At 37.4% G+C, this 14643-nt stretch overlaps 1 protein-coding gene across 6 annotated transcripts in view; it reads left to right on the top strand.

Moving 5' to 3' along the window:
- Positions 1 to 14331, top strand: part of ADD3 (adducin 3) — a 100979-nt gene extending 86648 nt beyond the window's left edge. For 5 of the 6 annotated variants that reach the window (XM_054204574.1, XM_054204575.1, XM_054204573.1 and 2 more), the window contains 13 exons: positions 288 to 426; positions 1948 to 2099; positions 2223 to 2303; positions 3374 to 3523; positions 4421 to 4564; positions 4653 to 4751; positions 5805 to 5987; positions 6822 to 7079; positions 8136 to 8255; positions 9568 to 9657; positions 10097 to 10220; positions 11151 to 11246; positions 11945 to 14331. In XM_054204574.1, the coding sequence (XP_054060549.1) occupies positions 288 to 426; positions 1948 to 2099; positions 2223 to 2303; positions 3374 to 3523; positions 4421 to 4564; positions 4653 to 4751; positions 5805 to 5987; positions 6822 to 7079; positions 8136 to 8255; positions 9568 to 9657; positions 10097 to 10220; positions 11151 to 11246; positions 11945 to 12243 (1935 nt within the window). In that variant the 3' untranslated portion in view covers positions 12244 to 14331. The remainder of the gene's footprint in view (positions 1 to 287; positions 427 to 1947; positions 2100 to 2222; positions 2304 to 3373; positions 3524 to 4420; positions 4565 to 4652; positions 4752 to 5804; positions 5988 to 6821; positions 7080 to 8135; positions 8256 to 9567; positions 9658 to 10096; positions 10221 to 11150; positions 11247 to 11944) is intronic. The other variant, XM_054204576.1, reaches the window with a different exon arrangement.
- The last annotated feature ends 312 nt before the right edge of the window (positions 14332 to 14643 follow it).

Here is a 14643-nt window from a genome sequence, read left to right on the forward strand (position 1 = left end):
GTTTTTTGTTAGCATTTACAAAAATACATTTTATCTTGTTTTGTTCTGTGAAATAGTAAATACTCTATGACCAAACTCCTTCCTCCTGCCCCCAAAATTGCCAATACTTACCATACAAAGTTTAGGTCAAATGGTTAAAGTCTGACAAAGTCATAAGCAGCTAAAAACAAGGTCTAAGGGGAAGTGTCGTGTAGCATTAATAATAGGCAAAGCTACCAGCCCCACCTATAATAATCTCATTTCTATCAAAGCCAGGTTTCCTTGATGATTCTCAAATGTTTCTACAGGCTTTTAGAGAAGATCTGGAATGCCTAATTCAAGAACAGATGAAGAAGGGCAATAACCCCACTGGACTGCTTGCATTACAGCAGATTGCTGAATACATTACAGCAAGCTCTTTTGCAGGTTTTTCCTCATCTTCACTAAGTAAGTGAATTACGCATATAATTACATTTTTTCTCTCTCTTTTTTTTTTTATTTTTTTTTATTTTCACCAGGGCTTAGCGATGCTGGGATTTCCTCTTTCTTTGAATAAAAGTTGTGTCAGAGCTTGCTTTGCTTGTGAAGTAGTACAGATGGTGGCCTTAACTTTCCTTTTTAAGGGTCTTTCTCTCAAACTCTTTGATTTATATAATGATATCCAAAATGTTTGGAGTCCTCACATTCAGTTATTCTATAATTTTCTAATAAAAGTTTAACTGAGATGGGGAACAAAATGCTGCACCCTGTTACTATTAGCAGTCTAACATGAGCATAAACTGAGATGTGAAATACATAACAATTTAGATTGTTTCTTTTTCTACTCTTGCATATAAATTATTATTTTTAAAAAACGAGGCGGGGGATATAGCCTGGCAAACGGAATTGTTACACAAACAGCTCCCACAGTTAAAACCAGCTTGTAGTATGCACTCTAGTTACAAAGATGTCACTAGGATCTTTTAGTTAACACCTAAGTTTTTCTTTCCAAGTCGTAAAGCACTGAAACGTTAAAGTCAGTTTTAGTTCTGTGGGTGGACATCATATGGGAGCTTACAAGCCTGAAGTACAGTGGCAGCTGTCAGCATTCAGCGTCTTTTGAGAACTGGTATCAAACTGGCTCTTCAGAGCTCATTTAACAAAACAAGTGGAAGAAGAGAACAACAGAGAGCCCAAATAATCTTATCTCCGGGTCTCTGGCTGGGCAGGGAGACTGTGGGTCCAACTGTTGTCTCTACTGCGTTTGCCGAGGGACTCTGACAGGATGACTAATCTCAAAGTGCATACTTTTTTTGTTGAAAACCAAAATGACTTTTACCTCTTTTGGTCTTAACTCTCCCTATAAGCAAAGGCTGTAGCTCTCAAGAGGATATCATGCATTCGAGAAGGGGAGAAGCATATGTTTGTGTAGTCACGAGTCAAAGAGCGAAATTGATCTTTGTGCTTTCTCTGTTAAGAGGTGATCTCTTCTCTCCAGCAGTTTGAGAACTCTTGCACTAATCCTAATTTCTTCATTACAACTAAATTAAAGTGCTCAGATTGAGACTTCAGATTACTTATACTGGTGTCATCCCAACAGTCCAGAGGAATGTGTTTTCCTGTAATTTTCAAACATGTAAAAATACTTCATTAGTGGCAAATATCTTAAAGCGCAGTTCCAGTCCTATGTATAGCATCTTGAATCAGGAGGGAGCTCACAGTTCAAGTGGTACGTCAAAGGAAACTTGTATTTTCCTTCTCTCATGTTTTGAAAGAGAGATGAAGACTTAAATTTGGGGTATGGTTCCTGCTGTCCTAAACAGCAGTTTCAGTAAAGACCTTGGAAATCCTAGCAGTGCAGTTCCAGTCTCATAATTGCTGGTACTGCTATGCTAACAATCTAAATATACTGCTTATGGAAGATCATAGCATACCTAGAAGTTATTTAATTGTCTGACTGGCCATCATCTTTTTTTATCTGTTTTTCAGGCCATGGAATGATTACACCCATCAATGATCTACCTGGTTTAGATACCTCCTCGTTTGTTAAGGGAGAAAAACTTACTCGTTGCAAGTTAGCCAGTTTATATAGATTAGCTGACTTGTTCGGGTGGGCACATTTGCCAAATGCCTATATCACAGTAAGTATTTTAGAGAATAAAAATTTTTATTTGGAGTCTTACCTAGTCATTCAAATTAATTTTCCCTCTGAATAATATAAATTCAAAAATAGATCAGTAATCCATTTTCTTCCTCCTTTGCAGGTAAGAGTAAGCAAAGAACATGACCATATTCTAATCATTCCAAGAGGTCTGTCCTTTTCTGAAGCCTCAGCTTCTAATTTGGTACGTGATTCACCTGCTGCAATAACCACCAAGGCTCAACCTATTTTCTGAAAGACTTTTGTGGCTGTTAAAATGGACTTCTGAACTATAATCATGCTGTTATTTGTTTTTTAATGTTTACCCAGCAGATTAAATGCTCATTAACTATTTCGGTACTAGCATCCTTTGTCCTCAGCATTTCTTTTGGGGTTCAGTTTTGCTTTCTGTTGCTTTGTCTTCTGCTTCAATGTGGAGCAGCAAAGTTTTGTTTTCCTGTCTGCTGCAGCTCATCAAATAGCCACAGTGTAACAGCAACCTTTTATAACCTGACAATATGCTAATACATATGAGATGACTCTGTAGGAGTCGTGTTAGCAGAATCAGCTCTTATCTTTACAAGTGGGGAAATAAACTTGAATAATCTTCCCCAGGCCTAACAAAAGAGCTGGGTGAAGTTACAGATTGGCACTTAGGCAATAGGAGCTGCTAAATCATGCATCTTTTGGTGCAGAACCTGCCATATGTTCTTCATGTCAGTACGTATCTGTAAAGAAACTACATCCAGCTGGAAGGGGTAGCAAATTGAGAGTGATCGCATTACACCAGTGAACACGGAACCAAAATACAAACATGAGAACAAGGCCTCATATGACCTTGCTGTTGTTTTTTGTTGATCCTGGAATTATTATTTTAATGTTCCCATGAAAGTGAAAATTCCCTATGCATTTAATTTTCTTATTGGAAATTTCTCAGAGACTGAATTTTCTTCTTATTTAAAATGTAGGAAATGTTAACAAAGTTCATTTTTGTAAGTCAGCAACAAGGAAAGGTCAGCTAGACCAAAGAGGAATATATGTTGTATTAGGGACTTATTTTTACTTATTCCATGGCTGGACTTCCAATAAATATGAAGGGCTAGAACAGCAGGATGGTTTATTGAGACGCAGATTCATGGCTGCTCTCCTACTTTTTTTTCATGCTCTGAGCCCTAAACATGTTGGGGGAAACTTGGCACCAAGGGAGGGTAGTTTGCAGATAATGGCAGTTGTCACAAACTTTTTGAATATTGTTCCTTTGTTTGACTTTTTCAGGTTAAGGTAAACATCCTAGGAGATGTAGTTGACCAGGGAAGTACGACTCTAAGTATTGACAATGCAGGATTCAGTCCACATGTGGCCATCTACTCCACGCGCCCTGACGTCAGATGTGTGATACACATACATACCCCGGCAACAGCAGCTGTAAGTCTTCTTCTGTCTAGCATAGAGAGTAAAAGAAAACAGGTTTGCCTTATGAACTTAGATCATCTCTCTGAATCTGAATCCTTGCTCACAGCAGGTTGGGTGGTTGGTTGTTTTTTTAACATTGACTCTATACTAGTAAAAAAAGGTGCGACGTTGTCAAATAAGCAGAGTAGGAGGCTGGGCCACCACAGTGAAATGGATAGGAACAAACTGATGCTCAGATACAGTTGTACTCAGGTTGAGGCAGCTGTAGAGTATATAGTTTACACAGGCTTAATTTATAGCATCTTAGGCCATACAATGTGCTGTATACATCATCATTTGCATTATGCAGCTCCATTTTTAAGTGGCTTAATTAGTAGTTATATGTTCAGTTTGGATTTACCTCACTATTAAAAAGTCATAGTTAACATACAAGTTTAAAATGGTCTATATAACAATGATAAAACTGTAAGGAGACTTGAAAGAATTGGTTTGAGATAAATAGATAAAATCTTATTATTTTACATTAAATGCATATATGTGCATTCCTTGACTACAGACAAAAAAAGGAATGGCTTTTATATTAGCTTTTTGAAGTTATAAATGTGGGAAAGAAGGCAAAATCATTAAGTAGGCTTATGCTGAGAATTAAACACGGATAAAATTCACAAAAATTAACTTAGTTGGGATAATTTATGTGTTCTTATAATGAATCTGTCCCTAGGTTGGGTGGCAGCAGCTCTGTCACCCTATTGCAAATTAGACTCGGGAAAAAAATATATTGTTTCTTAGCTTTCACTAGTGAGAGTTTGTCTCTCTCCTGGCAAAGATACAATGTACAGCCTGCTAAGGCTTGGGTGGTTGAGAATGTCATTCTTTTCTAATTATCAGTACTTCATTTTCTTGAAACAGGTTTCATCTATGAAGTGTGGCATCCTTCCCATATCACAAGAAGCTCTGATTCTGGGAGATGTTGCTTATTACAACTACCAGGGATCTCTTGATGAACAAGAAGAGAGAATTCAGCTTCAGAAAGTTCTTGGACCGAGTTGCAAGGTATTCAGCCCCACTCACGCTCTTCATAAACAATTTTCATGTACTGCGCCAGTTTCTACCATTTAACATTAGTGTCTTCATTTACTAGGTATTAGTCTTGAGAAACCATGGTGTGGTAGCACTAGGAGAGACACTGGAAGAAGCATTCCACTATATTTTCAATGTGCAACTGGCCTGTGAAACACAGGTGAGAGAGAATTTATCTGTATTTAATTTCAAATGCTTATGTTGCTAAGTTATAGATTATATCGCAGATGGAAGATCTCTAATATTACAAAATATTTGGGATTGTGGAATCCAGTAATAATATACCAGATCAAAGTCAGGGAAATTGGAGTAATCGAGAAAACATAGAAGGAACAGCACAAATACTGTATCATTCTTCCTAGAGTGAGTACTGGTGGTGTTACACTCTGAAGGGTACAGGTTTTGTAGAGTGCTGTGAAGAGTGAGCTTCAGGCAGGGGATCTGTCAGATGATAAGATTCGGTGGTACTCACTGCATCTGGAAGTGTGACTTAAGATCTCTCGACATCCAGCTCATGTATCAAAGCTGAATGTTGTGACAAGGAAAGAAACTTCTCCCTGTGATCGCAAAGATCTGTAAAATTAGATAAACAAAAGGCCTTTGGAGCAATGGTAGAGGGTAGCATATTTAAAAATGACTTGAGTCCCAAAATGGGTTGTTTCTATTTTGGCTAACTTTAGCTACCTACTCTAGGTATCTAGGTATTATCTGTATATAACCTGTGGGGAGAGACCACCGAAAGCGTCCTTGCCCTTCATAACTCCTAAACCCATCCCCAGAAATTTCATCACTTTGCTCTTACTAGTACCCCCGTGATCCTGTCCTCCCAAGTAGGTGTTTGGAGGTGCAAATGGCAGTCTCCCACTCCTTTCCTCTCCTCCCTCACCTGCCATTCATTTTGAGTTCAATCACTCATTCATTTTGAAATGTATATAAAAATGAAAAATTTTTTGTCTGGTGATGTAGAAAGACCTTTTTAAGGTACTCTTGAAAGCTAGTGTTTGAGTCTATCCCTTTAAAGTGCAATTATTAGCAGATGTTATCATTCTTTCCATAAGAATCACTTGCTATATATTTAATACATTTTAACACAGAAAAAAAACAGCATGAGAAATAACTGCAGCATGTGTTTAAGTGTTTCTCCTGTGAATTCAGAAATAAAGAGAATCCAAAAGCTTTTCCACAAATGGAATGCACTCCTTGATGTCTCTAGGTTCATGCATTAGCTGGAGCAGGTGGGATAGACAATCTCCTACTACTGGATCTGCAGAAGTTCAAGCCTTCCACACATGCTGTGGCAGCAACCGGAGGAGGTGGAGTTAATATGGCTTCGCAACAAAAATGGAAAGTTGGGGAGCAAGAATTTGAAGCGCTCATGCGGATGCTGGACAACCTGGTGAGAGCACATGGATGGCATTGTCCATACAGTCTTTGTAAGCTGCTGAATGCAGGATTAGCCTCTGTGAAGCAAATGATTTATTTTTTTTTTAGTTTATTTTTCTTGTTTCTTTGTGAGGTTGAAAATCAAGATGGAGTAGCTTTTAGTGTATACGAAATCCCTTCTGCTCAGTTTAGTTTTTGTTACGTCAGTGTATCTGACAGTAGTATTCTGTCTTAATAAGAATTTATAATGTTTTGAACTTAAATTTTGTTCAACCCATCTCACAAATGTATTTGCTCTTTATAGTGGCCTCATAGTAATAATAAATTTTAATCACACCCTGGCAAGTAGGCGTGGAAGATTACCTCTATATTTTGTTAACAACTCTACTATTAAGAAAGATGATGATAATTTATTATTTGTTTGAAGTGTCTGTTTCACCGCAGTATGAACAGCCTTTAGTACAAATAGAGTGAGGAAGGGGAGAGTGTCATGAACTAGGATGTGCTGTTGTTCAAGTCAGATAAATGTCCTCACCAATGCTACCTGGGTCACAACCTGAGCAGGTCATTTGGTCAGACATTCACGAATACGGGAGGAAGGTGCAGTGTGAGTGAGGTCCTGTTCAACTGCTACTGTACAGGGTATTTTAAACAGGGTTCCTGAATATTAATAGTATGAATGATGAACGACACCACTGGCCCATTCTCTGTAGAGCTCAGCGGACCTGTTTAATGCACATAGAGCAGCGCAAAACTTCCATGGCTCTCTCTGGATACATTTTTCTGATTGCTTTATTTCTTTTAATTTTTTTGAAATCATTTTTCCATTGTTTTTCCTCCTCTGTAGGGATACAGAACTGGCTATGCCTATAGGCAACCATTAGTCAGGGAAAAGCCCAGACATAAAAGTGATGTTGAGATTCCAGCCACTGTGACTGCCTTTTCCTTTGAAGATGACACAGTCCCGCTTTCCCCCCTGAAATTCCTGGCGCAGAGGCAACAGAGGGAAAAGACAAGATGGCTGAACTCTCCAAACACATACTTGAAAGTCAATGTGCCTGAGGAGTCCTGGAACGGGGAAACCAGTCCCAGGACTAAGATCACGGTAGGTAGATACTTTAGGCAGTCGCTTGGTTTTTACACTTGAGAGAAAGTAAATTATGCGCAGGAAATCTTTAACAGGATTAGCAAATAATTTTACCAAGAAAATCAAAACAGGCTTTTGGGAGATTTAATGACATAAGTACTAAGGGTCCCCTCTGTTTGGGGCAGCAGGGGGTTCAGTTTGGAATAGTAACAGTTCATGCTAAAATTTAGCAATGATTTCCTTGTTGTTACTAGCTCTTCTGATTACTGAAGTAGAAAACATTTTTTCTACCGTATCTTTTTGTACTATTAATTATCCACCAAATATAGGAAGGTTTTAAATAACCCATGGGTTGTTCTCTACACAAGGGAGACACAAGCTCTAATTAGTCTCTACCTGTCCCTGTTTGTGAGCCTGCTGAAAAAAGATTTCGAATAGTCTGTTCATTCTACTACTTCTAATGATGATCAAGATTTTTCCTCCTCCTTTGTCTCACTAAGGTGCTTCCACTGTGTTTCCAGCCTGGAGAGAGGTGGCTCTCATGGGACTATGGAACATGTTATTTGCCACGGGGCTACTCCCAGTTGCATAGTACAACTGTAAATGCATCAGCTCCTCCTGCTGGCAGGCTATGGAGTTTCTAAAACTTTGGAGAAACACCCTCAGCAACTGATGTAAAACCTTACTTACAAAGGAAAAAAAACTCCAGACAAAGTGTGTGGTTAGCAGCGGTTGAAGTTCATGGCATGAACAAGGGCTCTGGAGCTGGTGGATCTCTATGCCAGTTACTAGGAAGCATCATCCTTTCTAAATATGACTTCATTAGTACACAGTTAGTTAGTGCTGCATTTTTCAGGAATATATTTCTGTGTTTACAAAAAGTATTCTTGATGATACCTGTTCAAGGCAACTTAAATCCTCTTGGGAAAACTTACAAACTTGTAAGGAGTCAGGATTATATTGTGGGTGTCATGTGGAATTGAGAATAAAGTCAGAAAGTCCTTTCTTTATATCTCCTTTTTAACAGTAATAACAGTAAGACAACACTGAGAATTTTTTTTTTTTTCCTTAAAGTGGATGAAAGCTGATGACTCCTCCAAGACTAGTGGAGGAACGCCAATCAAAATTGAAGATCCAAACCAATTTGTTCCTCTAAACACAAACCCAAGTGAAGTATTGGAAAAGAGAAATAAGGTAAAAGAAGTGTTATGAAATGAAAATTGTAACATTTCCAAATAAAATTATGTGTTCAAGTAATTATTTAACACGGCAGTAAAATTTCATTTTCTAATGTTCAGATTTTACTAAGGAGTTTCTTACGATGTATGTGATTTTTGGCACAAAAAAGCATGTATTTAAATGTATGATATACATGGAGTCTGTAGATACATACGCACTATATATGTGTGTATATATATAAATTTTGAATGCAATGGTTTGATGAAGGATGAGTATTAACTCTGGAAATGATAGTTCAGAAATGGTAGTCCCTGCTATTTAGCATTATACTTAGTGGATAATTAGGTGTTGACTTGAACCGAATTGCCGCGCGTCATCTACAGCATGATTCAATCTCGGACTGTAATCTCACTCTGTTCTCTATTAATTCTCCTAGCACTTATTAAGCGGGAGTTTCTGTGGTCCACTCTGCTTCCTAATGGCAGTAAAAAAAAGAAAATGGGAGGTTATTGTTGGACCTTCCTCTAAACACAAATATCTCACTGCTTTTCCCTTCCAGCACATAAGACTCTAACTGTCAGACTGACAAAATAACTCCACCCTAGGCATAACTATATTAACAGATATTCAGGGCGCTTTCCATTTGATTACTTTCTTTTTTTTTTTTTCTTTCTTTCTTGGAGAGCATCATATCAGTGTCCATGGGGACTGAACTGGAGTCAGAAGGAGCAACACCCTTCCCTAGAACTGGAAAGGCACCCTCTAATCATCTAGAGATTAATAACACTAGTCCCAAACAATGATTTTTAAATTCGTGCACGTAACTGTCTCAGTAGATAGTTTATTCTTATTTTGCTGCAGTAGATTTTTTTTTTTTTAATCTGATCTGTATTTGTATTTATATCTGATCTGTCAGTCTCTTAAGCACTGACAATGTGAAGCTAGGGGCTGTTGGCTGGGGAAAAATAATGAGGTATTCACAGAAGGAAAAACTTTACCAACATTTGTGATCACACTTATTTTGGGGGGATGGAGAGGACAGGTTGAGACACATACTATTCCTTGGTGCTTATTTTTAAATAGTGGCTTGCATGAAGTGCAAGAGCTGGGACTAGGGCAGATATTCGGGAGTACTCAAAGGGCTAAACAACATATGCAGTGTATTCAGAGCTGAAAGGAGAGTTCTTAATTTTTAGGTTCAGTAGCATAAGCTTGATCCTCCAGCCATTCACTGCTGCCTGTGTTACTGGCTTTGCAAAGCTGATGGGTATAGGATTTATTAAAGAGAAATATCTGTTTCTAACCTGGTTTATTTTTTTCTATATAGATAAGGGAGCAAAACCGATACGACCTAAAGACAGCAGGACCACAGTCTCAGCTGCTCGCTGGGATTGTTGTGGATAAAAAGCCGAGTCCAGTGAGTAGGACACAATTAATTGATTTACAAATCTTTGGGTTATTTGGCTGCCTGTCTTTCAAACACCAGTTTGGGTCACTTTCTTTCTAAATGCTTTGTTAGAAGTGATTATTTTAATTCCAAATTTTGGATGCGTGATACATTCTAGTTGTGTTTCATTTCAGAGGTTTAAAATGTTAGTTTCAAATGGAGATATGCATGGTAAGTTTGCCTGCTGTTAATATTAATGGAGTAAAACCTCTGTCTGTTCACTACTGTGTGAATGCCTATTAAATAGGGTCATTTTCAGTCTGGATGCATCTGTGTTTTTCTTCTGTATTCCCAGCCAATCTGGTGTCACCAAACTTCGGGCAAAAAAAAGCGACATTAATTGTGTATATCTTGCTTGCCTGCTTCGGTTTTTTTTAACTGTTAAATTTTGTGGTTTTCTCTTTTCCAGCCAATGCAATTTGAAGATGATGAGCACGCACCACCGGCACCACCCAACCCGTTCAGCCATCTCACAGAAAAGGAACTGGAAGAGTACAAGAAAACAATTGAGCGCAAGCAGCAAGGGTTGGAAGGTGGTGTGTTTTTAAATGTTGGGGTTTACATTTTAATGATGAGTTCATTATTAGTTTGAAAAGATCTACTGTAAAAATGCATACACGTTAATTATTAGCATATACTATTGGCAACTACTTTAGAAATAATCATTCCTTGAGATGGTAGAATTTTTTGTTAAATGTTTTGGGTTTTTTTACTTTGGTTAGTGCTAGAATTAAAGCAATGAAAGGTTCGCACTGAAACGGGGTTGACAAAAGCACACTTCAACATGATGACTGGTTTTGTCAGAATCATAGAATAACTTAGGTTGGAAGAGCCCACGAAGGTCATCTTAGTCCTACCTCCTCCGCAAAGTTGATATCAAAGTTAGATCAAGTTGCTCAGGTCTGTGCCCAGCTGAGCAAAAGTTTACTGAGATGCTTGGTCTTGGCTTCTTTAATTTTTCTTCTGTTCTCACAGTGTGCAAGACTCACCTACTTTCACTTTTTACATCTTCTTCCAATTCTACTATTCCATAGGGAATTACTAATTCAGGGTCAATGAATATTTTTTTTAGCAATAACACTTACTATGCGTTCTTCTTCACTAATATTGTGTAATAAAACAATATTGCTATATGCCACATTCAGGGCATGATAGCTTACGATAACAGCAAACTGTGTGACTTAGGGCTAGATAAAACCACGGGGCATGCTACCCGGAATGCAACTCTGCCGCCCTTTTTAATGCTTTCTGTTAAAGAACTAATATATATAGTGATTGTTAGCAGATAAAATGTGTGAATACATAATTCTATAGAGTTTAAACTGCGTATTCTAACTTCTTGATGTTGTCAGCATGAGCAATGCAATGCTAACAGAGCTGTAAGTCTTGTAGCACTAGCACTGACACTCTTGCTTGATTTTTTTGCCTTTTGCGTGGCTACTAATTCCAATCTTGTCCTGCAGATGCTGAACAGGAATTGTTCTCAGATGACGGTTCATCTGTGTCACAAATTCAGTCACAAACTCAATCCCCGCAAAATGTCCCAGAAAAATTAGAAGGTATTCCATGCAATTTCTGTACCATGCCAATGGCCCTGAAAACCTGAGTCATCCACTCTTCTGTTGCAGTCTTACACTTGCATGAAGTCGACTAAGCCAAAAAGAGCCCTCCTTTACCAAGTCTGGCTGGGGACTGTCCGGAAAACTATTTTTCCCAATTTTTTCTAATACATAATTCTCACAAACAGAAAATGACACAGGCATACTGAAACTTAATATGGTGGAGGAAATAGATATATATTTTTATTTTACTGAAAGTGTTAAGATTAGGGTTTTTGCCTAAGACTTTTGCAGCAGAGTCTAAGAAGGCATTTTGAAAGGCTACTTCTCCAAAGATTTCTGTATGGAATGGCTGTGTTTTCATAAATTAGTCTCTTGCAGTAAAACATAATTCTGAGTGTGCTTGAGACTGTAGATGTATGTGCTGTGTAGACTGTCTTTACATATACTGTATACAGCTTGAGCTGTATATGTACCTGGCAGAGATAAGGTTAGCTTTTTCGGCCTGTTTTCCTTTAATGACGCTTTCACAGTATTGTCTGCTTACAAGCAAGAGTGCAAATAAAGTGGGGAAAAAAGCCCCATATCTAAGCACTTTGGGCTTCATTCTTTGGATCACAGTCCAGACTTTGTTTCAATACTGGGTTTTTTTGCATGATAGTGTACATAAATAATTGCAAAATTGTCTGTTCTTTCAGAAAATCATGAAGATCTCTATACCCAGAATGCTAACCTAATATCTGTGGAGTTGCCAGTTGTGGTGGTGAACGGCAAGGAAGATGCTCATGACGTGGAAGAAGATCTCACCAAGAGGGTCAGTCAGTTAACCACTAGTACTGTGGAGAGCGTAGAGATTACGATTAAAAGCTCTGAAAAGATAGAAGAGGCCCTGTCCCCTGAAGGGTCACCTTCCAAATCCCCATCAAAGAAGAAGAAGAAATTCCGCACCCCATCTTTCCTGAAAAAGAGTAAAAAGAAGGAGAAAGTGGAAGCGTAAGTGCAGTTCTGTTGTGAGGAGACATTGCACATTTTAAGTGTTTAAGTTGACCATTAACAGCGTAGCGTTAGGGGTGTGCAGTAACTGGACTTTTAACCTAAACAAAAAGGAACTGGAAGAGGTTTTGCTTTAAAAAAAAGAACCAAACAAAAAAACCTTTTATGTTAATTGAAAATTAATTCATCTCTCACGTAACTGTGTCCAAAATTGCTATGAGGGTTTGAAACATTCATTAGTTTAATGTAGAACTACACTGGCAGGTGCTCAATTACCGTCATAGCAAGATGGAATACCATCACAGTATGCAGTAGCAAGTTCTGCTTGGAGTATTTTGCAGACCTTAAACTTTTCAGTACATTTAAAGTCTTTATTAAAGTTACTGATGAGTGATCATATGACTTTTAAAACTGCTGTCTCATTTGGTAACCAGATCATACATTTTTGTATTGTGATTCTGACCATATATTTTATGTTTCTGTACCCCTGTTTGAGTGGGTGCATATTAACAGCACACCTTTAAATCTTTTTAAGATTAGATCATATAGAAATATTATACACTGGCACATAATATTAGGGGAAAAACTGTGTAAGAGAAAGTTTATTGGAATTATACAAAATGTCTAAAGAATTCCATTCAATAACTTTTTTGCCAAATATTTCATTTTAGTGAAATATAATTTTTGAAGACTTCTTTTTTATTCTATCAGTTGGGGGGGGGGAACCCTTATTTTTCAAGAAAGGGGATTTTATACACTTAACATTGATAATTTAGTTTAACTGGCAAAACAAAAAGAAGATTTTATATGTTCAAATGTTTGTATACCATTCAGTATAAAGGTATTATAAGCATGTGAACCAAGCATTTAATAGTAGAGTGTATTTAAGAATGCTTGGTTTAGAGTATACTTAAATATAATTCAGGAATCCAGGGACTTAGAAATCAAAAGATAAAAGCATATAAAATTGAACTGGATTCATGTTTAAAAATTACTTGTGGGGTTTTTTTTTCCTCTCGTGGTATTGCTAATGAATGAAGAAAAATAATCTCTTAACATAACCAAATGAAGGAAACAAAACTGTTAAAAGGGAAAGTGAAATAGTAAGAAAATAGGAGGAGACAAAGAAAGTAAAAGTCTGGTGATTATTTTTTTTAAATATATGATATGGATTGTGGGATATTTTTATTAAATCAGCAAAGTGACATTTCCATATTAGATGTTTTAAATAATTTGTATGGATTCATACAGAGTGCAACACTTCCTTTTTTTTTTTTTTCCTTCACTTTCATTTGAATTGTAAAAGGGTCTCATGAATCTGTGTTGTCCTTTGGATGAACCCAGAGCAAATCAGAGCCTAGTGCCATGGGTAAGGGTGGTACTGCCACTTACTCATTTTTACTGATATTGTCATTTTAGTACTTTTACTGTATTGTAAATACAAACTAAACATAGAAATAAACATAGAAATTAACATAGGGTTCTCTTCGCTGTGTCAAATTGTCTGTAAATCAGTCATCGCAATAGAACGTACATTTTAAAGATCCATGTGATTCCCAAATTGCCGGTTGAAATATTATACAATATATAATTGTTAAATATGGCTGGAGAGTGGTTTGGCATGCAAAAATGTTGATTATAGCATGTTTGGGGGCTGGTAAGCTTTGACCGTGTTAAGTGTGATAATGCAATGTTGGAATGGATCCTGGAAACAATTTTCTAGCTATCACTAAATACTGGAATCAGTGTTTTTAATCATAGTGGAAACTTTCAGTTGCTTACTTTGTTTTTTTATGTTCTACATTATTTGTGTTGTATTACAACATATGTAGAAACAGTAACCTGTGAACTACGCTTTTCATAACTTTTTAAAAAATATATCTAAATGAATGCAATGTGCATAAATATTTTTTAAAACGCAACCGTGAACTATTTGCACCTTTTGCTAATGCCTCTATTTACTTGCTTTGGCATAAAGAATGAGCCAGCCAACTCTTGTGTCCTGTGGAAAATATATAAATGTTATCTGAAATTGCTCATAGATGTAATGCTAATTAATGTTAAATCACAAATAAACAGTATTTTAAATAGATGGATTTTGTAGAGCAGCCTTTTGTTTATACGGTGCTCTTGCATCTCTCGCTTGTAGAAAAGATGCCTTGATTATGCACATTAGTTCTCAAGAATTTATTCTGAAGATGGCTTCTTGCTTGCGCTTATTCTGAACGCAATGCAAGGAAATTGTCTGATCTTATTAGAGAACAGTTGTTTTCTCTGTCGCGGATCCTGGAGATGAAAGAGGACAGGCCCATGGTAAAATACGCCGCGTTGTCAGGCCATTGTTTTGAACCCTGGTTGAGTTTGTGCTGCAGGCTGCCCTCTCCCCGGGCGTGATTCCCATCTT

Source organism: Rissa tridactyla, chromosome 6, assembly GCF_028500815.1.
Source record: "Rissa tridactyla isolate bRisTri1 chromosome 6, bRisTri1.patW.cur.20221130, whole genome shotgun sequence".
In the NCBI taxonomy this organism is placed as follows: Eukaryota; Metazoa; Chordata; class Aves; order Charadriiformes; family Laridae; genus Rissa; species Rissa tridactyla.